The 26,288-nt window shown below is 42.9% G+C and overlaps 2 protein-coding genes across 10 annotated transcripts in view; one reads left to right on the plus strand and one right to left on the minus strand.

Annotated features, from left to right (window-relative positions):
• APPL2 (adaptor protein, phosphotyrosine interacting with PH domain and leucine zipper 2) overlaps positions 1-26,288 on the plus strand; it is a 51,241-nt gene that overhangs the window by 23,144 nt on the left and 1,809 nt on the right. For 7 of the 8 annotated variants that reach the window (XM_082419395.1, XM_082419397.1, XM_082419401.1 and 4 more), the window contains 16 exons: positions 116-203; positions 3,310-3,351; positions 3,468-3,526; positions 4,669-4,815; positions 7,691-7,773; positions 9,982-10,140; positions 11,623-11,811; positions 13,348-13,390; positions 13,474-13,530; positions 13,631-13,719; positions 18,525-18,683; positions 18,846-18,898; positions 20,543-20,717; positions 24,446-24,482; positions 24,700-24,840; positions 25,645-25,692. In XM_082419395.1, the coding sequence (XP_082275521.1) occupies positions 116-203; positions 3,310-3,351; positions 3,468-3,526; positions 4,669-4,815; positions 7,691-7,773; positions 9,982-10,140; positions 11,623-11,811; positions 13,348-13,390; positions 13,474-13,530; positions 13,631-13,719; positions 18,525-18,683; positions 18,846-18,898; positions 20,543-20,717; positions 24,446-24,482; positions 24,700-24,840; positions 25,645-25,692 (1,569 nt within the window). The remainder of the gene's footprint in view (positions 1-115; positions 204-3,309; positions 3,352-3,467; positions 3,527-4,668; positions 4,816-7,690; positions 7,774-9,981; positions 10,141-11,622; positions 11,812-13,347; positions 13,391-13,473; positions 13,531-13,630; positions 13,720-18,524; positions 18,684-18,845; positions 18,899-20,542; positions 20,718-24,445; positions 24,483-24,699; positions 24,841-25,644; positions 25,693-26,288) is intronic. The other variant, XM_082419399.1, reaches the window with a different exon arrangement.
• The window catches only part of WASHC4 (WASH complex subunit 4), a 70,726-nt gene continuing 65,168 nt past the window's right edge, over positions 20,731-26,288 (minus strand). Inside the window, exon 34 of one of the 2 annotated variants that reach the window (XR_014252272.1) lies at positions 20,731-20,788. The gene's annotated coding sequence lies outside the window, so the exon portion shown is untranslated. The remainder of the gene's footprint in view (positions 20,789-26,288) is intronic. The other variant, XM_082419338.1, reaches the window with a different exon arrangement.

A 26,288-nucleotide genomic window follows, 5' to 3' on the forward strand; every position in this document is an offset into this window, starting at 1 on the left:
AGTCTAACTGAGCTCTTTAACCACATGGATGTGTTCAGTGTGATCCCTCAGTGAAATAAGACAGTGTCAGTAATAGTGGGTATAATTTTCTTCAGTAGATTTCTCTTTCTTTCAGCTTAATGTTCTCCATACAGAGCTGGCTAAACAGTTGGCAGACACAATGGTTCTACCTATTATACGGTTTCGAGAAAAGGATCTTACAGGTAAAGTAACTGAGTTCAGTGCCATATACTTTAAGAATATTAATTCATTTAATAGTAATTTTTACTGCAATTATTTCTTTAAGTGTGTGGATCATTGAGAAATGCCTTCTTTTTCAGCTTTTATTAAATCTTCACTATGTTCTTGGCTCACCTAAAGGAAGTCACAGGCCAATAAGAAAACAGACTTGGAAACAGACAATTGTAATATTATGTGATGAGGGCAGCAGGACAGAGATGTACAAGGAATAGAAATGGCACACAGAAAGGCGTGATTACCCTTTGAGGATGAGGTGCCAGGGAAGGCTTCCCAGAGAAGAAGAAGATCTCTGAGCTGGGTTTTGATAAATAAATGTTTACCAAGTAGACAAAGATGGCGAGGCTTATATTACAGGTTAGGGGACATTTGTAAAGGCATGCTGTTCTTGGGGAGCCATGAACACTTTGGAATGTAAAGTGGAAGGCTTGGAGAGGGAAGGGCAGAGTGGGGACCATACTTTAAATGTGCTAGACTCTGGGGGTACAGCTGTGAACAAGGTATATAGGGTCCCTGTTCTGATGGAGCTCCATTTTAGTGAGTGGGAGTATCTGTGACTAGTTCAGAGAGCCTAGTTGATCTTTTGGATTAATTTTGGTTCTTCAACTCAAAACTTCAGAATAATTTTATATCATTTGAAATCAAGGTAGTCAAAAACTAAATATAAAAAAGAATAAATAATCTTGAAAAAACTTAGTTGATATTACAAAAGGGAATGCAGATTTTCTAGTCCTTTTGTCCTTTCTTATTTCATTGAAAATATTCATTGCATAGAGAATAAAGAATTGTATTTTCTACAACACCGATTATAAAACATTGCAGACCAAAAAAGTCTAAACCTGAGTGCTGAAAGATCTGTTGTTCAGTATAGTACTTCCTGTTTAAAAACAGGAAGTTTAAAACTTTCTTTTTAGGCAGAAAAGATGCAGTAAATGGAAGGCCAAACCTTAAATATGAAGCTTTTTTTCCCCTCACTTTGAGATCCCCTGTGATCATGTCACCTGAAGCCTATGGGGGAAACAGTAGAACTGGCATAAACTCTACCCAAGGGCAGAGTGACAGCACTAACACTTGGTAAATAAAAAATAATAAATAATATGTCAGCTTGTATAAAGAGAAACCTTGATTGAGAAGGGTTTTTAGTGTTTTTTAGTGTTGCTCATCTGTAATCGCAGGTAAAACCCAAACTTAAATGCGGTCATGTGCTGATTATCCAGTAGTAACTGAAAGCCTCATTGACTGCATTTTTAAAAAAGATTTTCTCTAAATGAAAACATTAGAAATGTGTGGGGATATCATTTAAAAAACAAACTCCAAGTCTTTTAGAAACAAAATAATTACCCCCTAAGACTTGTATTGTCAGATTGATGTCTTTCAGGTTTGTTTATGGGAACCTAGGATTGAGAATGCCCAGCATTGTTGATGATGTGGCCTTTGTTAGTCCAAAAGGGCTCAACTTGTGGATTAGTAGTATCAGTAGTATTTGCCCAGGATGATGATTTTTTTTTAAGAAAATAAAACTGTCTAGTAGTAGTAAAAGGAGAAGCTCTTAGTATCTATGAAAAAAGTTAATCAAGGTATACTTTTCTGCTGACACCAAGACAGAAATTTGAAGTGTTTGGCTTGGGTCATACCTGAGTCAAAATCAGAACCAAATTAGAATCTGGCATCCCCTCTGCTTAGTGGTGTTTTTTTTTGTTTTGTTTTTGTTTTTTAACATCTTTATTGGAGTATAATTGCTTTACAATGGTATGTTAGTTTCTGCTTTATAACAAAGTGAATCAGCTGTACATATACATACATCCCCATATCTCCTCCCTGTTGCATCTCCCTCCCACCCTCCCTATCCCACCCCTCTAGGTGGTCACAAAGCACCAAGCTGATCTCCCTGTGTTATGCAGCTGCTTCCCACTAGCTATCTATTTTACATTTGGTAGTGTATATATGTCAGTGCTACTCTCTCACTTCATCCCAGCTTACCCTCCCCCCCCCCGTGTCCTCAAGTCCATTCTCTATGTCTGCGTCTTTATTCCTGTCCTGCTCCTAGGTTCATCAGAACCTTTTTTTTTTTTTTTTAGATTCCATATATATATGTGTTAGCATACGGTATTTGTTTTTCTCTTTCTGACTTAACTTCACTCGGTATGACAGACTCTAGGTCCATCCACCTCACTACAAATAACTCAATTTCGTTTCTTTTTATGGCTGAGTAATATTCCATTGTATATATGTGCCACATCTTCTTTATCCATTCATCTGTCGATGGACACTTAGGTTGCTTCCATGTCCTGGCTATTGTAAATAGAGCTGCAGTGAACATGTGGTACATGACTCTTTTTGAATTATGGTTTTCTCAGGGTATATGCCCAGTAGTGGGAGTGGTGTTTTATCTTACATTTTGTTGCCTTTTTCATTTACCCACCAATATAAGTACATAATCCGAAGACAATACAAGAGTTATTCAGGAAGCTATTTAAAATTGATGAGGAAGAAACTCTAAAACTGCTCCAACAGGAAGTAGAAGATGAGAAAGAAATGAAAAATTAAAGAATAGAAAGGCAGAAAGCAGCCCCGTATCAGAAAGAGTAAGAAAAATGTGAAAAATTTAAAAGCTGGAGGCAGTTTTGAGACAAATCGAAAAACAATGTAGAAGATGTGAAAATGCTTTGCTCTGTTTGACAAGGTAAAAATGGATTGTTTTAGAATCGTAGAAAGTGTCACTTCCTTTTAAATATCTCTGTGTTTTAAAATTTTTAACCTTGGACAGTCATTGCTCTCACTAACTTTTTGGTTTTTTGGTGTTAGATTTTGTTAAGCCGCCTTTGTGCATGATGGGTGTGGCACCCACATGGGGTGATATTTATTGGTGTTGGCTTGTTGCAAGTACAGTATACTAGATTGCTTCAGATTTCTTTCATTAAAACAAGCATCCCCAGGCACCAGGACCCGAGGGTGCTGGCGGAGCTTCCCCCTTTCCACGCACATATCTTTATTTTCTTGGGAAAGCACAGAGCGCTGGGTTAGCGTATTTTATTTTTCTTTGCTTTAAGATGTTTCTTTTCTCTTGTTCAGAAGTAAGCACTTTAAAGGATCTTTTTGGACTCGCCAGCAGTGGTAAGCATCTTCTCTGTTCTTGGTATGTGAGTTTAGTATGTCTGTGGGAGGAGATGCTGAATGAATGTTCTTGCCTTTCAGCCCATCTGGGTGCTAAAATATCTCTTTATTTTTAGAGCATGACCTCTCAATGGCAAAATATAGCAGGCTTCCTAAAAAAAAGGAGAATGAAAAGGTACGAATACCTACCTTCCATTTTTCACTTCATTTACTTAAGCTCCTTTTATGTTTCCGTATTGTGAATTTGTGGCATTGAGGGTGTCCTGATGAATTCTTTTTTTCTCCTATACATGGATTTAAAAAAATATAAATTTATTTATTTAATTATTTATTTTTGGCTGCCTTGGGTCTTCGTCGCTGCACACGGGCTTTCTCTAGTTGCGGCGAGCGGGGGCTACTCTTGGTTGTGGTGCATGGGCTTCTCATTGTGGTGGCTTCTCTTTTTGTGGAGTATGGGCTCTAGGCCTGCAGGCTTCAGTAATTGCAGCACACAGGCTCAGCAGTTGTGGCTTGCGGTCTCTGGGGCGCAGGCTCAGTAGTTGTGGCGCACGGGCTTAGCTGCTCCGCGGCATGTGGGATCTTCCCGGACCAGGGATCGAATCTGTGTCCCCTGCATTGGCAGGCAGATTCTTAACCACTGTGCCACCAGGGGAGTTCCTGGATTTTTAAAATATTTATTCCAAACCTCATAAGTAGACTTCTTCTCTGTTCTAGCTTTTTTCAAACTGGTTTATTAAATGTCAACTTGGAACCATTGTAAAATGATAATCACATAAGGATTCTAACTTAAGCTTGATAGCTCATATGGTTATCTGACTCACATATACTTGGGCACTTGAACTCCTTGCCCTGGATGTTGACTCTGATTTTTTTTTTTTTTTTGACTCTGATTTTTTAACTCATGCTCTCTAGCTTTTTAGCTGCTATAGATAATATCGAATATTTTCAGGCATATAGCTTTTACTTCTGTTCCATGATTTCCTGGGAGTACAATCTTATGAGTGAACCAAAATATTTATGGCTTTGAATGCATGCTGCCATATTGTTTTCCTAAAGGATTGTAGCTCTTTGTAGTGCTACCAGCAGAAAGTATTGTCTTCACCCCAGTGCAGCCTCACAAACGCTGAGATGCCATTAATTTGGTATTTTTAATTTGGATTTTTTAAAAACTTGAGGTGGAATCTCATCTGCTTTTTATTTGTCACAAAAATTGTTCTAATGAATAAACAAACATGTTTTGAAGTTGCATGCTCTTACAGAATTGCCCCTTGCTTTGGACAGCTTGATGTGTTTGTTTTCCTTTCCCCTTTTAACCAGGTGAAGACTGAAATTGTAAAGGAGGTGGCAGCTGCCCGGCGGAAACAGCACCTTTCATCCCTTCAGTATTACTGTGCTCTCAACGCGCTGCAGTACAGAAAGCGGGTGGCCATGATGCAGCCCATGCTGGGCTTTGCCCACGGACAGGTAGGGGGATCCCTGTCCCTGAGGCGTCAGACCTAAGCCCGCCGTGGAGAACAGCATGGCATTCTGCTGACGTAGCCTATAGGAGATACTGAAGCATCATCAGAGAAAGAAACACAGGTGCACAGCCTCGCTGGAAATTTCTGAGATTCAGCACTTGGAGAGCTTCCAGAGGGGCTGGGTCATCATTAGTTGGACTTACTAGGCTATACGTGCAGGAAGTGATGGCTTTGATCCCAAGACTCCTATGGGGAGGAGCTGGCATGACCCTTTGTGTCGGATTCAAATGAAAGCCAGGCCTGGTCCAGTTTTCTGAGAAGCCGCCGACTCCCAGGTTGGTGGAGCTGGGCCTACAACCCAGGACTCCGCACGATCCTTTGCTGCTCTGTGTGGTAAGGGTCACCCGCAGCTGGGCTGTTCTTTAAGGATACGTTGCTGAGGTTATTGCTGGCACCTTGGCATCTGGGGCGTGGGGAAATGTTGCCACTGCCTGATGAGGTCTCTGTAGAATATTTATCTGGCTTCTTCCTCCCATTTCGTGGGCTACTGAACGTTTGTTTGCAGGGAGGCTCCAGTTTTGGGATGGGCCCTTGACCTTGCGGCACTAGCCCTCACCCTCCATCCCTGCCCTGCTTCAGCCCCACTTAGGTTGGCTCCAAAACCTCACTTGGGCATGTGAGAAACACAGCTGGGAACCTTCTCTCAGTTGACAATCTAGGAACATAAAAGAATGTGAGGAAGCAAAATGTTGAGAAGAAAAAAAGCAACTTAAAAAAACCACATGTGAGCATCTATTTTTTTAAAATACATTTTAAAAATACGTATATTTCAAAAGAATACAATATCAGTTTCATTCAGGGAAAAGGAGAACAAGAGAGGATCTTTAAACATCTAAGCTCAGCTGTCTGTCTTCTTCATGTGGTTATTTTATTGTTGAGTGACAGGAACACTAAGGTCAGCTTGGTGTCTTTAGAGGTAGTATTTAACTAGAGCAATAAAATCTTTCTGTGTCAGCTGAGTAAAGCTGGATTAAACCAAAAACTAGCACTGTGCAGCTGGGGGCTTCAGTCCTCAGCAAATCCTTGGGAGCTCCCCCCGCTTCCTCATAATGGGCACTGTGTCCACACGTGTATACTCGCTCACTCTCTGTCACCCTTCCCTCTCCTGTTGCACCTCTGCCCCTGCCGATGTCCTGGCTTTGTTGGAGAATGCCAGTACTCCTTTGTTGTCTCTGATTAATACCTCCTCTCACATCTGTCCTCCCTGATTGACACTTCTTGCCTTTGAAGCAGTAATTCCTGCTCAGTTAGAGACCCTGAGTCAGGGCGGGACCTGGACTCGGCATCTCAGAAAGATGAACTGCTCCAGGCCTGATGGATCAGTGCCTGGGGAGCTTGGTTGTTTAGAGGAGGGTCTTCACAAGTCCTAAAGGATGGCTTTGATACTGGCTGGTTTCACTCGCTTCCATGGCCAAGGACTCCACCACTTCTCCCAGCCTGGACACAGTTGGGGAGGACAAGACATTGGCTGCAGTAGCACCAGTGTAGCCCCCGTGCCTAGGAAGTCAGAACAGAGCACACCGTCATTGTTGGGTGGTGGCAGCGTCATTTTTGAGGACTGAGGATGGCATGTTTCATTTTTCATGTGAAAAGTATGCAGATTTCAAGACAAAAGACCAAATAAAAGTCTCACGCTGCAGACTTTTTCATCCTGATGAAAACTATAGTTCCTTCCTAAAGACCAGGTTGTTGTCTGACACCATGAATCTTTGGGATGATTCTAAAGCATTCGCTGTCCTACTGCCTCATCAGCCCTCTTTAACCAATGCCCATTGAGCATCTACTTTGTTAGTTGATGGTCATATGACCCTAGTGCTTCCTGCTGTTCACAAAGGGCCATGAACTCAGGTCTTTGGATGATGTTGCGCTGAGTGAGACTTCTCAGCACCACCCACCTTAGTGGAGGTGGTTTGACTCCATTCCTTCCTTCCGTGGCCCTCATTAAACAGGTTTCCAATTAGACCATGATTCAGTCCTCAGGCCTGCATACAAACTGAGGTTTTGTTATCTGTGTACAGGTTCATGAGAACACAAAAATGAACTTTAGTGTCGTGTTTACAGGGTAAGTACTACATAATGTGGCTGTAGAAGCCAGTGTCGTATCCCTTCCTTCCATCCGTTCATTCATCAGGTTTTTTTTAGGGATTGCATGAGCCCCTGCCTTAGGCATTTACAGAATAGTAGAGGAGCTAAGACATGGACTTAGAGTATAAAATCCAAGGATTTCAGGGAGGGGAAAGAGAGAAAAAGCCACCTTGATGTTGTGCACTTAGAAATGTAGAAAGCTTATTTAACGGACCTTGATATTCAACATTTCAGGGACCCAGAATGGCATTTACAGTGTTATCTCTGTATGGTTCAAAGATCATGGGGCCAGAACATCTCCCTGCAGGTATACCTTGCATTAGGATAATCATGATCATTGTGTTTCTGTACTGTGAAAACTAAGTACATTGGTGTACATACTTCCCCAGGGTGTCTGGGGAGCCAGGTGTAAGGAGTCAGAACTGTGCTGGTGACACCTACTAGCCGTCTAGAGGTGAGAGGTCGATCTCCATGCCCACCACCCAGGGCAAGAGCTGCTTCCGGATCAGAACGTTGGGGAGCAGGCTTCACCCTCCTCCCTCTACAGATACACCAGGGGCTTTGGGAGTCAATCTCAGCTGGTGAGGTGGGGCTCAGCAGAGAGGCAGCAAGTGCTGCCGGCGAGGAGGGGCCAGCCAGTGTCTGCTGCCCCTGTGCTGTTAGTCTCACGTGTCATGAATTCATCGATCACCTTGCTTAGACACTTTTCAGAATATCATAATTATATCTTTCAGATTAACTTTTTTAAGAAGGGAGCAGAGATGTTTTCCCAAAGTATGGACAGCTTCTTATCCTCCGTTGCAGACATGGTTCAAAGGTAATGCCGCACTCCGGTTTGCATCGCATGTATCTTTCCTCACATCCTGCAGCCTGTGTCCTCTCTCCTTGTCAGTGTCTCTCTGAGCCATTACTAGGCCATCAAAGTGCAGCACCAGCTGTTCCCACAGTTTTGTGACTGGGTGTTGAAAGCCCCGGCCACACAGCCTGCTCCCGAGGGCTGGGTCTAGTTCTGTGAGTCGTGCTTCTGCTGCCTGACCAGGCACATCTTGTTACAGGGGCAGCAGGCAGGGCTCCCAGTGGAATCTGGGAGCACAGGAACCTCCTGGTTCAAACGGCTAAAGCATTCAGCTAAGAATTCTAGTTTTCCTATCCCTTACGTTGTATCCTGGTGAGTAGATAAATACTGCTGCTCCTGTGCCACTAGAAGGGGTCTTGCTGCCACATTGCTGTGCATCAGCAGCCAGCCAGCCCGAGTGGCCAAGGAACAACGTCTAGTGGTGGCTCTGGGCTCCGCAGTCCTTCCCCGGGAGGTGGACGCCTGGCCTCGCTGCATCAGGGTGTAAGGATTCGGAACCCAGCCTAAACCCAGACGGGTAGCATTTCAAACCACCCCACAGTGCCAGGGGCTTTTCTTTTAGTCCCTACTTCACAGTGATACACTTCAGGCTTTTTTCTTGGCTCCTTCACACACACACACACACACACACACACACACACACACACACACACACACACACACACACACACACACACACACACACACACACACACACACACACACACACACACACACACACACACACACACACACACACACACACACACACACACACACATGCTTTTTTTTAAATTAAATGAAACATGATTTAAAATAAAAATCTTCGAAGGGAGCAGTTGAAGGTAGTCGCTTTTCTACCCTGTTCTTTGAGTTCTGGGAGCCTTGGATTAGCTCAGAGTTTTTGAGCCTCCCTGTATGGGTCGGGGAGCAGAGGGGGGACAGTTACTAAAAACTCCCTGGAGTTGTGTGCATGATGTCACGTTGGTTCACATGAGGGCTTTTCTGGGGGAGACAATCCTTACCTTTCATCAGATCTTCAAAGAGGCTTCTCACAAAAGCTGAAGGACCTAAGCGGTTCTGTATACTTTTGGCTCCCTCCATCCACTTCTGTACAGCTTAACTTCTTTTTTCTCATTCCATTCTCTCAGGCTTGGCAATGACAACCCCGTTAAACTAATGAAGTTTGTTGGTGGAGCCCCAGGTCGTTCCATTCAAATATCAAAATAGCCAAAATTAACTTGGACTGACCGCTTGCCTCGGGGTTGCATTAAACAAGACACAGGTAGTATACACTATGAACCTCTAAGAGGAGAATCTGGAACATACAAGCCCAGTCTCACTCACCTACAGCACACTTCTGAAAGGAAATGCTGAGGAGCTCACTCTGTAACACACTAGACTCGCTAGCCCCTAGGGCTCCTCCTGATTTCAACATTGGAATTCAGTCCTATCTCCTTTACACAGCGGAGAAGTGGAACAACGCCTCTAGAGTTTGTTTTCTCGGATGGAGGGCCCATTTTGGCAGACTGTGTTTAGGACTGTCACCCAGGCTGTCACCCCTGGGTGGGGTAGCTGTTGAGGCCTCACGTTATGGGGAGAAAGGGCAGCTGCTTATTTCAAGCTAAAGCTTCCAGCTTTTCCACGCCTCAGACCATGGGCAGACGGGCCGGCCAGCCTGCACCGTCTCAGGGCAGTTGTGTGGCTCTCATATAAGGAAAAGCATTGCTCTTGGCTTTGCTGTTGCACCTTGGTACCACCTCCTGGTCACTTTCCGGTCTCCAGTGGCCGTCCCCACCATTCCTGCCTAAACCGGGGGGTGGGGGCCATGAATGACTGCCGTTTCCTTCTTGCCTTTCGGGCTCTTTCACAGGCTGCCAGCACATGCGGCTCCTGAGGATGGGCTCATCTTCTAAAACTTGCATCAGCAGTTCTGAGCCTGGATACCACTGTGTCAACAGAGAAATTATTTAGCTGGGTTCAGGCATTGTCCAGTGGTATTCGTTACGCTCTGTTTGAAAACGACAATCATATAAACACTTTTGGTAGCACAGACCGGAGTCCCTGTGATCTCCAGCTTTCAGAGCCTCGGAGGTGGAGCGTCGTGCCCCCCTGTGTGAGGCAGGAAGCCGTGGGGAGGCTCCACCATCTGCTGTGATGAGTGACTGACCTGACACCTTGTGTCTCAAGCATCCAGGTGGAACTGGAAGCGGAAGCGGAGGAGATGCGGGCATCCCAGCAAGAATTACTTTCTCTTGAGGAAGCTGTTTACACTCCAGACTTGGATGCGGCTGCACCCCAGATCAACAGGAACCTCATCCAGAAGGCTGGTTACCTTAATCTTAGAAAGTGAGAGTTCATTGCCTGCCTCTTCTTCTAAAAAAAATCTGTGTTCCCTGGGAGTGGTTAAACACCTGTTAAGTGCCCCATCAGAGGGCGGGGGTGTGTGAGGTTGGGTTAGAGCTCCCGCCACGGCGCCCCTCCTGCCTGGGACATAGGAAGTGTCTGGGCCCAGGTCCCAAACTGCACTGAGAGATGGGGCTTGAACAGTCGTGTGAGTAGAACCCAGTGAGTGCGTGGACTCCAAGACACCACAGGCTGCCCCTCCCTGGTCACCGTGGCCATTTGACATAGACTGCTCTTCACTGTCACCATCCTAGACCATTGAGACCCTTCCCCAGACCCCTGACGGGTGAGAGCAGTGTGCCAGTGACGCAGCACTGAGGCCAGAGTCTGAGGGCCAGGAAGCTTCCAGAATCATCCAGGTTCATACAGACTGAACCCCATGTATAACCCTCAGGTTTCAGATGTTCACTATGAATTAAAGAGGTGCCCAGGTTTGACTGTGCCTGAGAGCAGGTGGGGTTGTTGTCAGGTGCGGTGGTGAGCTCTGACTTTGGTCAGACGTCCTGGCCCGGCTGGGCCCCGCTGTCCCGTCATTTCATTTGTAAAATAGAGCTGAAGATTGCACCTACTTCGTAAAGTTGTCACAAAGATTGAGTGAGGTAATTCCTAGCAGGTATAAGCACTCAAATGTTAGCTATTACCCTTTTTGGAAATTGTAATTATTGAGTCAGGAAACCTAGTGCCCCATATATAGTCGCTACTCAGTAAATACCGAATCAAATAAATATATTTGATATCCCCCAAATGGAGGATGTGTGAAGAGGAATTGCCAGCTGTTTTCTTACCAGGTTAGAGCCTTTCAAAGGTCTGTAAAGCTCATTGAGATCACAGGCCAAAGGTCTCCTTTAGTTCTGTACAGATAGAAAACTCCACAAGGTTCTGGTTTTATTTGCCAGGAACTAGATTTTTCTCTTGTAAACAGCCCACAGAAGAAGCATAACATTCAGCTGGAGCAAAACCCAATCTGGTATAAAGTGCCCAGGATTCGGGGGTGTGCACTGTGGCCGGGGTAACCCTGGTGACTAGCTAGACTTAGAGCAGTTCAGCTCTGTGTCTTAGAGAAATGATCTTCCAGGTTTTCAGTTCCCGATGGTGATGGACTAATTCCGTTTCCAGATCCTGGGTTTAGAAGCCAGAAACTGGCTGCAGTGGGGGTGGGCGCCCCTTGCCCCCACCCTGGAGTTGGCTGTGGACCGACTGGCCTTTCCCGTCTGAGCAGAGCCCATCAGCTCCCAACTCGTTCAAGCTAACCTGTACCTCTCCTGCTACTCTTTGCACTTGAATTCTTTTCAGAGAAGTTTTGCTTTAATGTAAAGCAACACATTATTTCTAAAATGCTACCAATACCCATAAAGAGGCAGCAAGACTGAGGTGCCTCTCATGCTTCCTAGTACTAATGAGCTTTTCACAACACAATTCTTACAGTAAAACAGGGCTGGTCACCACCACCTGGGAGAGACTTTACTTCTTCACCCAAGGTGGGAATCTCATGTGTCAGCCCCGGGGCGCCGTGGCCGGAGGCTTGATCCAGGACCTGGACAACTGCTCGGTGATGGCGGTGGACTGTGAAGACCGACGATACTGCTTCCAGATCACCACTCCCAATGGAAGAGCGTAGGCCACACGGGTTTTATGTGGGAGGAAGCAGGTGCAGCGACCCCGCTTCTGCCCAGGGCCTGCTAGGTCACTCCTGTGTGCCAGCCCTCCACGGGGGAGGCCCCATTCTGGGTGGTGGTGACCTTTCGGGAGGGTGGTTTTATGTCCTCTTTAAGCAAGCACACAGGACCATATGGAATCCAGCCTGCCTTATCTAAGAAGTCCCAGAGAGGATTTGTGTGTGGCTGTGGAGGAGAGGCGACGTCCATGTGTAAGACGGCAATAGAAGGAGCTGTTTGTCAGCGGAGACTCAGAGAGAGAGGGGTGGGGCCGTAGCCGCTCCTCGTCTGTTCTAGACAAGCCTTTGTGTCCACATCAGGGGGTCGGGGGGCTGAGGGGGAGAGTGGGTGCCTGCCCGAGGAGTCCGCTCCCCCAGCCGACACAGGAGATGTGAACAGGACGTGCCGCTGCAGCAGAGTTATTCGTCAGCACTCCGTCCCCACATCTGCCGTGCACCTCGGGCCCAGGAGAGGCCATGTTTGCAGAATGGCAGCCGTGTATCATCACAGTAGATCCCATCCCAATGGGACCCCCTCTCACTTAGAGCAGTGGTGTCAAACTGCTCCAAGGAGTTTGGAGCCCCATGAAGTGCTCCAGGCTTCACCTGCTTGGGGGAGAGGAGTGGCCCCGTTCTCAGTCAGAGCTGCTCTGCTTGCATTTGCTTTCTCTGTTGGGCTTCTGAGTTGAGATTTTATTTAAACAATAGCACGTTCATGGCGAGGGGGCAGCGCTGGTATGATGTAGACCATCTCTTCTCCCAGAACGGCAGAGCATTTTTAGACATCCTCCTCCCTCTCTGGGTGATGGTAAATGACCTGGGAATGAAGATTCTGGGTTCTAGTCACACACAGTCCCAGGCTGTTACGTAAGTCCTCTGGGCCTTGGTTCCCTCAGGTAAGAAATAGGGATGAAATCCATGTTCCCCGCGTCCTACAGATGAGATGAGGAACACGGACTGGCACGTGTGGAGTGGAGTCCCTGTAAGAGTGACGCCTCCGCTGAAGGAGAGCAGTAGTCTCTGCGTCTTACTCCTGAGTGACGCCTCCGCAGAACTAGAGCAGTATTCTCTGTATCTTACTCCTGAGTGACGCCTCCGCAGAAGGAGAGCAGTATTCTCCGTATCTTACTCCTGAGTGACGCCTCCGCAGAACTAGAGCAGTATTCTCTGTATCTTACTCCTGAGTGACGCCTCCGCAGAAGTAGAGCAGTATTCTCTGTATCTTACTCCTGAGTGACGCCTCCGCAGAACTAGAGCAGTATTCTCTGTATCTTACTCCTGAGTGACGCCTCCGCAGAACTAGAGCAGTATTCTCTGTATCTTACTCCTGAGTGACGCCTCCGCAGAAGGAGAGCAGTATTATCCGTATCTTACTCCTGAGTGACGCCTCCGCAGAACTAGAGCAGTATTCTCTGTATCTTACTCCTGGCCCGCTGCATGCAGATACTCAGTCACTGAGGTCCGGGAAGCACTTACTTAGATGTACTTTATTTCAGGGGAATAATCCTCCAGGCAGAAAGCAGAAAGGAAAATGAAGAGGTAAAGGTTTTGTTTGTTTCACTTCTGTTCTAGTATAGTGGGTGACTTTGGGATTCAGCAGGTTTTTTTCATGTCATCTACAGTGGATATGTGCAATAAACAACATCTCCAGACAGATCTACCTGACAGACAACCCAGAGGTAATTCACAGCTGCCCTACATGCGTCTCAGCTCTTTTCTCAATGTGAAAGGTAAGCGTCCACCTCTTGCAACTGAGCGTGTCTTCCTCTGGATTTTTAGGCAGTCGCCATCAAGTTGAATCAGACGGCTCTCCAAGCAGTGACTCCAATTACAAGTTTTGCAAAAAAACAAGAAAGCCCTTGCCCCAGGTAACTAAAGGACAGAAAAAAACTAGCTTTTGTGGATCCAAACTGTGTATTAGGGATTTCACCTGTACTAGGAATTTCATCCTTACAGCAGCGTGGTGTTCAGCCCTGTTCTACAGAAGCAGTAACTCTGACCAGGAAAGGGTAAATACTTTGCCCATGTTCACACCACAAATGAGGGGCCGAGTCAGAATTCAAAGCTGTCTGCTTTCAATGTCCACCTCCTTCCCCTGGACCATGCAGCTGCAGCCTGAGCACATAGGACATGCATTGAGTATCCTGCTAGTCAGGGGTTCTCCCCACATTTCGTATCAGCATCAACAAAATTATGGAACCAAAACAAAATTTTTTTTAAATAAGGAAGAAAATCACCTTTTATGTGTCCATGTTATGGTGCAGGCCTTATCATATGTGCGTTTATTTCACATATATATTTTTCATATTTCCACATTTTTCATAATTGTTCCTTTACACACTATTCCATCATTTATTATTATTGACTATTTGAATATTTAGGTTGCTTCCCCTTCCTTTGTTTGCTGTTGTCGTTTATAGTGAGCATTTTCACACATACGGCTTTCCTCGTTTTGAATACTGCTTTAGGATTTATTCCAGGAATGCCATCTTAATGGGAGTTTCCATTTGATTAAATAATAGAAGGCTGTATTATCTGTTATGCTAATGAAAGCATGGCATCACAGGGCAAGTTGAAATCATGACTGTATTAGGCCTCCATCTTTAGTGGCAAGGTAGAAAGAATCCCGTTACATGTTTTACAGATATTGTCTAATGACTCCAGAAGAAAAGTTGTCAGAAAGCTCAGAGTGGTTGAGTAACTTCCCAGGGTCTCAGTGCGGTGCAGTGTGGAGCCAGTGCTCGCACACCCAGCCCTGGGACGCCAGGAGGAGCGGCCCGAGAGAAAGCAGAGAATAGGCTGAGTCCGATGGTGAAAGAATTAGGTGCCCTGCTGAGGAGCCACAGGCAGGGGAACAGAACTGCAGGCTTTGACAAGAGGGGAGGCATAGTCAGAACCGGCTGGAAAGACTGCTGGGCGGCACCTTCTGGGAGATAGCGGGTGGGGCGGGAGAAGGGAGGGCAGCGAGGCCCCACGGGATGTCCCTGTGATAGTAGCTGTGAAACAGAACATGAGAACCTGAGCAAAGGGAATCAAAATGGGGACGAGGCAACAAGTCTGAGAACACTCCAGTGCCATAATTTAAGGGTAACAGTTTACACAAAAGTAGCATGCTTACTAAGTGCAGCTTTAAGGAAAGCACTTTATAAATGGAAATGGAAATACAGATCCGGCCAGTGGGCTAACCTGTGCGCACTGTACTGGGTAAACGTGTCTGTCTGCTCTGTGTAAAGCCACACGAGTGTTAGAGGGACGTAGTGGAGAACACTGCACTAGACTTGGAGTTAGGAGACATGGTCTTAACGACAGCTCTGCTCTGAGCACAGCTAGGTGTCCTTGAGTGGGTCGCCAGCACTCTGCGCCTCTGTCTCCTCAACTGTGTGATGTAAGATGAGAGAAATCAGACCACCTCCAAGGCCTCTTGCCGCTCTAAAATGCTGTCTTTCTGGGGTGTAATCAGAAGGTGTGACTGGTTTTCTAAAAAAACAGTCTGCAGCTCAGATTTATTTATTCAGTAACTGATTTTTCTCCTCTGTTCTACAACAGAATAAGTAAATCACATTCTTAGAAAGGAACCCATAGAAGGGATACAGAAGAATCCCTAGAAAAAAAATGACTGTAGCCAGACAGCTGAATCAATGCAACGATTGGAAGGGTGACAGATGTGGCTGCCAGATGATGGCCCCAGAGCAGTGGAGGAGCGGGGCAGTATCTCTCTTAGGGTCAGCTCATTAGAATAAAGAGATGTTTTGATGACAGTGGGAGAATGAAGCAGAGAAACTCTGTTCTTGGGAACAAACTGCTGTTCACTTCCAAGCAAATTTCATGTGTGGCCTTCCCTCATTCTGCAGTTACTTATATCTAATATTCATTCATTTATCCAGCTATTCAACAAATGTTTGTTGAGTGTCCAGTATGTGTCGAGGCGCTGAGCTAGATCATGAAACTTACAGACTTGTAGGAGAAGACAGGCAAAAGGTAAACAAATACTGAGTTAAAATACAGGAAAGCACTATTAAAGATGAGGGTGCTGTCATGGAGAATAAGGAGGAGACCTATTTAGGGCCTGTCTGTAGAGATAATTAAATTGAGAAGTAAGAGATGAGAAGTAGCCTCTCTTGCAAAGAGCCAGAGGTAGTGCATTCCTGATCCCAGCTGTGGAGGCTGAATGGCAGAGAAGAGCTTGGTGTCTTTCAGGAACTGAAAGGAGATCACTAACTAGACAGTGGTCGGCAAAGGGAGGTCATAGAGCAAGACGAGGTTGGGAGGGAGGGGGGCAGGGACAGATCATGAAGCAAGTCAGGGCAGGGGTTTGGGGAGCTGTGGAAGGGTTTTAGAGGTAGGGGTGTGTGAGAGAGAGAGCGAGAGAAAGATGACCCACTTCACATTTTGCAAGGTCAGCTCTGGCTGCTGTGGAGGACACACAAGGCAGAGCTGGGCAAGCAGGTATCCAGTGAGCGGTCTGTAGCAATAGTCCAGGAGAACACGGTGGTGTCTTAAACGGATCATGGCAGAGGAGATGAAAAGTAGGTGGATTGGGGACTTACTTTGAAGGCAGAATCTGTAGGACGTTTGTTATGTGAGATGTGAAGTGGAAAGAAAGGAACAAACAAAGGATGACCACAGTCTGGGTTGAACACCTGGGCAGTTGGTGGTGATACCAACCATGATGACACCACCATGAAGACATGAAGAGCTGGTAGTCAGTATCAGGAGTTCGGCTTACAACATAAGTTTGAGACGCTTGTGAGACATTCCAGTGAGTTGTCAAGTAGTCAACTGATATAAGTCTGGAGGGCAAAGAAAATGTCTGGGCTGAGTCTCTGAATTGGGAGCCCATCAGCACAGAAATGGTGGTAGAAGAGGTCAGCTAGGGAGAGTGTAGAGGGAGGGAAGTGGAGCCTGGGACAGAAGTCTAAAGAACTCCAACATGTGGATTAGAGGAGAAGAAGCCTGCAAAAAACACTTAAGAAACAGCAAAAGAGTAGGAGGAAAACCTATAGTGTATGGCATCAGCACAAACCAAGAAAGGAGAATTTCAAGGAGGAGAGGTCAATTATGTTAGATGCTTTGGGAGACCAAACAGGGTGATGATCCCAAAGTGTCCATTCGAGTTGGTGACATGCAGATCACAGGTGATGCTTTAATTTGCATCATTTCCCTCCTCTGTTCAAAGAGTCTTCAGTGGCCGCCTACATGCAGAGTCAAGTTAGACCTCACCCGATGGTGTTAACAGCCCTCTACAGCCTGGCCCCGTCCTGTCTTCGTTGTGTGATCTCCCCTCGTACCCGCTGGGGAACCAAAATCTTGGGACTCGCTTCCTTCCCTTGAAGCTTCTGCTCACACCTTCCTCCAGTGCTTCACTTACTATATCACACTCCTCTCTTGAAGACTGGATCATATAGCAGGTGTGATTCATTTGGATTACTGAGGCAGCGTAACACTGTGGGAAAGCACTGTACTGGCAGTGAGGAGACCTCAGTTCTTAATCTATCTAACCCACCAGATAACTGAGTGCCTTCAGGATTACTACTCAGCTTCTCTAGAGGCCTCGGTTTCCTTTTCTGTTAATAACTGAGGTTAAAACTAAGCATCTCTCCTTGCAGTGACCGTCTACCATTCTGTCTATTGTGCTTGTATCCATTTTCCATTCATTATGCTCATTCGTCAGATGATATTATAATAGTTCCATACAACCTATTTAGTTATTGACATACTTGAGAAATTTGAAATACTGATACACAAAATATCAAATGAATGGAAAGATATTGAGAGTCTTCTTATGGTTCAAACAATGTAAGAAATCAGAATACTTTTACATGATTTGCCCCTCAAAGGTTTTTACACTCTAGCTGAGGAGAAAAGATTATAAACATGAAAAGGTTAAATTACAGCATTCTGACATTGGAAGAGAAGAAACGTGGAGGCACGTGATTAATTACTACATACCGTGCTCTACTTTTACGTGCCACAATCTCAAAACAGTACATGTGGGCACAGTGCTCAGGAGGCACATAGAGATCCAAGACTGTCCTCGTGGCTTACTGAGAAGAACCACAGGACTGCAGAGGAAGGAGAGGGTCAGGCTGGCTTGAAAGGCCTAGTGGATGAGTGGCGATTTGAGCTGGTGTTTGAAGTGCAGGAGAGAGTGAGTGAGCAGCAGACCTGCGACGGAGTTGGAAAAGAGAAGCACATGTGTGTTTGGTGTAGCTCTAGTGGAGGATGCATTAAGGGAGGGGAGAGGGAGACCTTCAGGAGAAAGGACAGCCAGGTGGTTGAATGCTAGGCCAAGATGTATTATTCATTCAGCTCACGTTTTTGAGTGCCTACTATGTACCAAGTAATAAATATGATTTAGCTATAGCTCCTGCCCTCAAAAACCTGTCTCAAAGGGAGAAAGATACAAACAGGAAACTAATAGGTAATACAGTAAGTAGTCTTAATGCAGAATGCTGTGCACCAGAACAAGCTATAGGTAATGTGGAGACCTGAGGGATTTTAACCATGGACGTGAATGACATTTTACGAAGATTTATTGGTAGAGTGGGTTAAATCTTCTCCCTTATCTACTTGTAAAAGTTACATCGGCATTCAACAAGTATTCATTTGATTGTAAAAGCTTAAGGTTAAAAGGGATTAAAAAAAAATTTTTTTTTCCTATTTTGTACTCCAGCCAGAACATGAAAAGTTCAGAGGTGGAAAATGACAAGATTGTTCCCAAAGCAGCAGTCATTATACCTGAAGCTGAACAACTAATTGCACCTGGAACACCTATTCAGTTTGACATTGTACTTCCTGCTACAGAATTCCTTGACCAGAACAGAGGGAGCAGGTATGGGCTAAGGGGGGTTATCTCTGAGAGAACTGAAAATAAATTTAACGTCTCATGTCCCTACCCACCTCCAGAGACTATCACCTTCTGACTTAGAGTTCAAGTGTCATGTGTCCCTTTAACTGAAACTGTCAGGATGTTTGACTCTGGCTATTCCCCTAGGCGTATCAACCCTTTTGGTGAAACTGAGGATGAGACATTTCCAGAAACAGAAGGTAAGTGGCTAGTTCTGTGTACTTATTCTTTCCCCGGCACAAAATGACCAGGGCCATTGAAATAAGATGTGAAGTCATGTTCCAAAGAGCTTTGACTTGAAATATGAATTGAAATTACGATCCACAGATGTGTGTTCTCTGTGCAAACTCACTAGGACACATGCAGTTAGGACCGTCCTGGGATAAACACTAAGGGAAGGCTGACAGATTTCCTGCAGCTGTCGTACCATCAGCCACATCCATACCCTTTTTGTAGCTCCTGCAGAGAAATGCTGCCAAATCTAAATCTGCTATAACATTACTGCAAAACAAAGTCCAAGAGGATAAAATCTGGGTGAGTCGTAGACATGCTATTTCATTTTAGAAAACCAAAAACACAAATAACTCATTCTTAAATTTGAAGATGACATGAAAAAAAAATGGTATTTAATTTGTTCAAATTCAGATTCTGATTTTTGTTGTTTGATTTACATTCTTACAAGGTACATAAGAACATACTCAGTAGAGCTGACCATAACCTGCTACTCCAAAGAGCTACACTTCCCAGCCAAGGCAATTTAGAAGTGCTGGCAAGACCTCATTTTACCACAGCCTCTCCTTGACTGAAGCCTGAGAATGTCATTAGAATGAAATGCCACTTATTTAAATTTAAAAGTAGGACTTGAGAACTGGCATTCCTTACAGCTTTAGGTAAAAAAAGAAAAAATGATGTTAATAGGCTCTGCATCAAATCTGACTCTCTGCTTATATCTAGCTGACTTCTCACACAGTCCACAGTTTTTTAACTGTCTACACAAAAAACTTTCTAACTTGTAAAAATTAGCTTCATATGGGAGTAACCATTTATAACATATCAATTATATTTTCCTAATTAAGTTTTTTTAACCCTTATTTTTTAGGGGCAAGGATACTCATAGGGAGGACAAGTGAAGAAAAAGTAGGCTTCTTAGTTTCAAATGGTGAATAAGTGAATTACTGTTCTTACAGAAAAAAAAAAAAAGATCTTTTAAACCTTCTTCATGATCTTCCAGTTGTGGCTGCTGTTATTCAGTTTGTCAGGTTACGTGCCATTATCAAGAAGCCAGTACTGTCAGCTCACTAGCCTCAAATAAGCTAATCAATAGTTCTGCAATCTCCATTAGTTTATGGAATGTCACCACTGCCCTTCAGTAAATGATGTGCATGAATTGAATGAAACCCAACATCAGGTCTTATTTTCTTCTATAAGAGGACTTTATCAGCGGGCCAAAGTAATGAATGAATTTTCTGTTGTCTAGTGGAAAAGCTCTTATTTTCAGAGAAAAGGTAAGATGCATATACTGCCACTTACACGTAGTCAACCTAGAGTTTTCATGCTAGAAGGATGTTCATGTGGTTTCATTTTATACATGAAGAAAAAGAGGTACTTTTCTAGTCTAATGAATAGTTCCAAACAGACAAAATATGGACAATAGGAGATTCAGAGCTTTGGCAATTTGTGGCTTATATAAAAGCAGAGTATTCAGAAGTTTTGGTAGAAAGCCCTCCAGAAAGCAAGGCAAACCCAGGTCTTCAGCCTGTTCTCAGACCAGCACATGTGCCTCTGGTATGCGCATCGACAGGCAGGAAGTGAAATGATCCTGAGCAGAAAATGCTCTCTTGCAGATTCTCTTTTGCAACAGATGTTTATAGTTCGGTTTTTGGGATCAATGGCAGTTAAAACAGACAACACTACTGAAGTGATTTACGAAGCGATGAGACAAGTACTGGCTGCTCGGGCTATTCATAACATCTTCCGTATGACAGAATCCCATCTGATGGTCACCAGTCAAGCTCTGAGGTACATTCAGTTCCGTTTTCAGATTTTCTTACAGCTTCGACTGATTCCCCTTTGAAAGCACGTTTAACCATCTAGAATGTTCATAGTAGAATTGTTTGATTAGATTAAGTAAAGATGCTACTCATGTTTCTGCTCTGTTTTTTACATTTTGGTTTTATAAGATACATTGGCTAGAAGAAGTGCCCTTACAGACAAGAGCTGGTATTTTTAGCAACTGGTATCTTTAGTGGTGAGTGAATTCTACCCTGTTGGGCGTAAAGATGCCATCACTCGAGAGTTACTACTCTCTGTATCTCAGAGCTTGCAAGTGGAAGGGTTTTTGTTTTTTCTCTTCCATCTCTGAGAGTACTATTTATAAAAATTAAAAACTATGAAAACAGAACAGGAGCCTGCCTGAGGTAACTAGACCACCACAAGGAAAATCTGATTAATATTTGTTGGGCTGAAAATAAAGAAGCCAAGTCATGTTAACTACATGATTTGGGGTTTCAAGTAATAAGATCCGTATGAATGATGGCAAACAACAGTCAAGCTGTGGCTGCCATGGGCATTAAGACCTGTGCTGTACAATACTGTTGCTAAATGTATCGTTTGAAACCTAACTCGTCTGAATTGAGAAGTGTTTTAAGTGTAAAACACATACCAAACATTTAAGATCTCATACTATCCCCCCAAAAAAAAGAATGCAAAATAATTTTAAAATTAATAATACACCTAGCTGGTAATATTTCCAACCTATTAAAGTGTATTAATTTCAGCTGTTTTCACTTTTTTTGATGTGGCTGCTAGAAATTTTTAAATTACATATGAGGCTTACACTAAATTTCTGTGGGACAGCAGCACTGCTTTAGAGCCTTACTCCTGACTTTGGCATTTATTAGCTGTATGAACTTGAGCAAGTTACTTAACCTTTGTGCCTCGGTTTCTTCAGCTATAAAATGAAAACAACCATATCCACGCCCCATAGTATTGTCATGAGGAATAAATGAGTTAATTCAGGTAAAACATTTACAGCTGTGATGGGCACATAGAAAGTACTCAATAAATGGTAGTTTCAAAAAAGTTAATTAGTACTTCGGCAAAAATCAGAATATAGTTTCTTCCATTTATTAAAATCAGTCCTTTTCATTTGTTATAAACCTTTTACTGAGAATGAGGTTCTTATGAATAAAACCTTATATTTATTTAAAGATTTTTCTCTAAGTATGTCCTGGACCTTTCATAGGCATTGAAAGCTTTCATAAGCTACAAAGCTTATGATAATCTTTCTTATAATCACCACCAAAAAAGATCAGAGTAAATATATGTAAAAGCAATGTGAAAAACCGTAGTACATCAAATAACACTATCCCCAAAAGTGCAAAGACAACCCACAGGATGGGAGAAAACATCTTCAAATCATTTATCTAATAAAGGTATAGTATCCAGAGTATATAAAGAGCTCTCACAAATCAACACAGAAAAAACCCAGTTAAGAAATGGATGAAACCCAGTTAAGAAATGGAAGAATGTCTACTTGAGTTGACATTCCTCCAAAGATATGTAATTGGCCAACAAGCACATGAAAAGATGCTCAGTGTCGTGAGTCACTAGGGCAAAATGCAAACCAAATCCAGAACCACTTCACACCCACCAGGATGGCTATGGATTTTTTTTTTTTTTTTTTAAGAAAGTAACAGGTGTTAGCAAGGATGTGGAGAAATTGGAACCCATTGCTGGTGGGCATATAACATTGTTCAGTCACTGTGGGAAATAATTTGGCAGTTCCTCTATAACTTAAACATAGAATTCCATTCCTGGGTAGATACCCAAAAGAACTGAAAACAAGTGTTCATATAATAGTACTATTCACAGTAGCCAAAAGGTAGAAATAATCCAAATGTCCATCAAAAGATGAATAGATAAACAAAATGTGGTATATACATACAGTGGGATATTATTCAGCCTTAAAAAGGAATGAAGTAGTGGTACATATTACAACATGGATGAGCCTTTAAAACATTATGCTAATTGAAAGACAGACACAAAAAGCCACATATTGTATGATCATTTATATGAAATATCTAGAATAGGCAAGTCTATAGAGACAAAGCAGATTAGTGAGAAGCTGCCAAAAGCTGAGAAGAAAGTAGAATGGGAAGTGACTGCTTTAACAGGTATGGAGTTTCCTTTTGAGGTGCTGAAGATGTTCTGGAACTAGATAGTGGTGATGGTTGTACAATGTTGTGATGTGTTAAATATCAATAATGGTAAATTTTACCATACATATCCTTGTATGGGAATTCATGTTTTGAGACAATTTAGAAGTCACACAGAAAATCAGATCTTAAGCAAATCCAGGTTACCTGATGTAGACAGCAAACTTAAAAGTTACTCACAAAATATGATATGAATGGTTTAAATCTTCATTTATAGAAAAATTTTACAAAATATTTAAAGTTATCCCAACTTGAGGGAAATTGTTGATGATGCAAATTTTAAAAATCATTAAATTCATACTCATTAATAGGGACATAAATAAAAATTTATTTATTTAGCTTTGTAGCTTAAAATTCCATACACATTTTCTCATTTTCTTAACCACCTCTTTGAAATATGGAGGTTCTTATCCCAATTTTACAAAGCAGTTGAGAGAAGTCAGGGTGACTTACACAAGATCATAAAGTAAGTAGACAGGTTGGAATTCAGTCTTAAGCCCTCTGATTATAAACACCATGCTTTAAAAAGTATAACTGCATACCTTTCAAATTGTAACCATTTGGGGGGGACAGCTTTATTGAGATATAACTTACATACTGTACAATTCGCCCCTTTAGAGTGTTTTTTAGTATATTCAGATTTGTGCAACCATCACCACAAACAGTTTTAGAACATTTTCATCATCCCCCCCAAGAAAACCCATACCTGTTAGTAGTCATTCCCTTTTCCCCTGCAAGCTGCTCAGCCCTAGCCACTAATCTTGCTGTTTCTATAGATTTGCCTATTCTGGACATTTCATATAAACAGAATTATAACCATCTTTTAAACAGATTTTTTGCTTTCACTTATGAAACTTATAGCAAATCAATAATAATTTATATACACAATACCATGTGTTAGAAAGTAGAAATTTTTACCTATATATAAAATAACATTAAATTCTCTAATGCAGTTAATTTTCTCAGAGACACTGATGATGCTTAAAATGTTGTTAAAGAATTCATGTAGAATACCTTCTTAAAGTGACTCCTCCTGCACCCAAACCGATAGGGAATAGTTTTGTTAAAATCCCTTCACTGTTGTCTCACCTCTACCCCGTGTTTTAAAAAAAATGGTTAAACTTAGAAGTATCCATTCATCCAGTACTTTAAGGCAAACAGACTGATAGTGCTGAGATGGAGGCTGTACGGAGTAAGATCCATCCACATTAATTTTCTGGAGAATTTTCTAGAGAATGATAATGCAGCCTTTTTGGATAAGCACTGAAATACTGTGAAATTCTCTATTTGCTATAATCTTCCATTAAAGATACCCTGAGGTTTAACTACACAGGTTCAACAAAGGCAGAAATCATGGCACATGCTCCCTTTGGATCGTCACATGGAGCAATCTCACCTCGCCCTCAACTAGGTCTTATATTTTCATATTTCGAGGGGTTTTGTGTGATTTTATTCTGAACTTGTACAAACTCATCTAAGGATATAATTTTATCCAACATTTGTGATACAATGAATCTCTTAAAATTTCAGGTTGATAGATCCTCAGACTCAAGTAACAAGGGCCAATGTAAGTACCCTCATGCATGCTAATTTCAGTGATTACTCCTTAATTCATCTTTGTAGTCACCTGAAACACAAAGTAGGCACTTAGTAAATTTTATTTGCCAAATTAAATGTCACTAATAGTGCACTTTTTTCATGACTTTTGCCATGGAGAATGATCTTGTCTGTTTTTTAATTCCAGTTTGTTGTGTGATATTAGGTCTATTCCTGTTTTTTTCTAGTTTGAACTCACCAGTGTCACCCAGTTTGCTGCTCATCAAGAAAACAAGAGACTGGTTGGCTTTGTGGTCCGCATGCCCGAATCCACAGGCGGAGAGTCCCTGAGCACATATGTTTTTGAAAGCAACTCAGAAGGAGAAAAGGTATTGTTATTTTCTTCATCTTAAGATTCCATAATATTTCAGCCCAAACAAAGATACTTAAAGGGTTATTTTACACAACCCCCCTGGATATTTAGTTGACTGTTCTTCAGGTCCCCATTGAGTAGTTTAGATAATAATACCTCCTAGTAAGGCCCCACTGAAAGAAAACTGGAGTATAATTTCCTTATGGAAAATATATATCAACCAAAATAGAGTGAATGAAGAACTTTAATGGTGAAATGTAAGTGTTTAGTAGAGATATCAGGAAATGTTTAAAGCAGTTCCTCTCAAATTTATTCTTTTTTAAAAAATTAAAGGAAAACTTACAATGGAGAAAATCTGTTCTCAGAGAGCAAACCAAGGAAGCAGATGTCAGGAAAGTACATCTAAACTGTTCTTTTCTTTAGTATGAAAAACTGCATTCACTACTTAGAATTAATCAAAATGAATCAACCCTTCTTTCAGGAAGTATCTGTTTACCACTGTGTATGAACGTGCAGTGGTTAAATATGGTTAAGAGAGAAAGGAAAAAAGTATCCCGGTAAGAACTTTAAACGATTTAATACCTTCAGTTTTCATTTAACCTGGATATTTTTTGTATGCACAAACCGGCAACAGGCGACCAGGACAGGTGGACGCTAGTGTTCAGAGCCCTGTGTGCTGAGTCTCCTACAGCCAGGTCCTCTGTCCCCATGCCGACGTGAGCAGACAGTGACCTCGCTGTACTCTCATAATCACATTTCTTTCTAAAATTCTTCATCCTTTTCTGCCTTTGCCAAGCACTACTTTTCTTGTTTTTTGCAGATATGTTATGCTATTAACTTGGGAAAAGAAATCATTGAGGTTCAGAAGGTAAGGTGCATTTTAGTGCTGGTTTAACAACAACTCAAAGGCTATCTTTACACTTAGATTTCTCTCAAAAAGAGAAATGATGCTCACTAGGCAGGGTGGCCAAGTTTGGGATTTCCTTTTAAGCCTTCTAACTACCAGGCATTTTTGACCAGCTAGTTCCATGGTCACTGGTAACACGTAGAGTTCTTAGTATCACTGCTGCAGCTCCTACTGTTTTATCAGTTTTTTTGTTTGCTGTTGTTGTTGGCTAGATTTCCTTTCTTTCAAATTAAGCGGGTACAAACCTCAGCATCTACCATGCGCTCTAAGGCCTTTCTCCTCAGAGTGGTCCCAGGCCCAGCAACATTGAGACGTTACCTGGAAGCTTATTGGAAATGAAGACTCTCAGACCTGTCTTTCAGCAGTTTGCAATCTTTCAATTTTTGAGATTAAATTTTGTATAAGAAAAACCCTGGAATTACAGCAGTGAACAAGGGGCTTCTGGTTCAGCACTGTCCAGTAGAACTTTCTGCAGTAATGGAAAAGATCTATTTAATATGCAGATTGAAACGTGGCTAGTGTGACTAAGGAACTGGATTTTTAATTTTTAATTAATG

This window comes from Balaenoptera physalus (assembly GCF_965194825.1).
Source record: "Balaenoptera physalus genome assembly, chromosome: 13".
In the NCBI taxonomy this organism is placed as follows: Eukaryota; Metazoa; Chordata; class Mammalia; order Artiodactyla; family Balaenopteridae; genus Balaenoptera; species Balaenoptera physalus.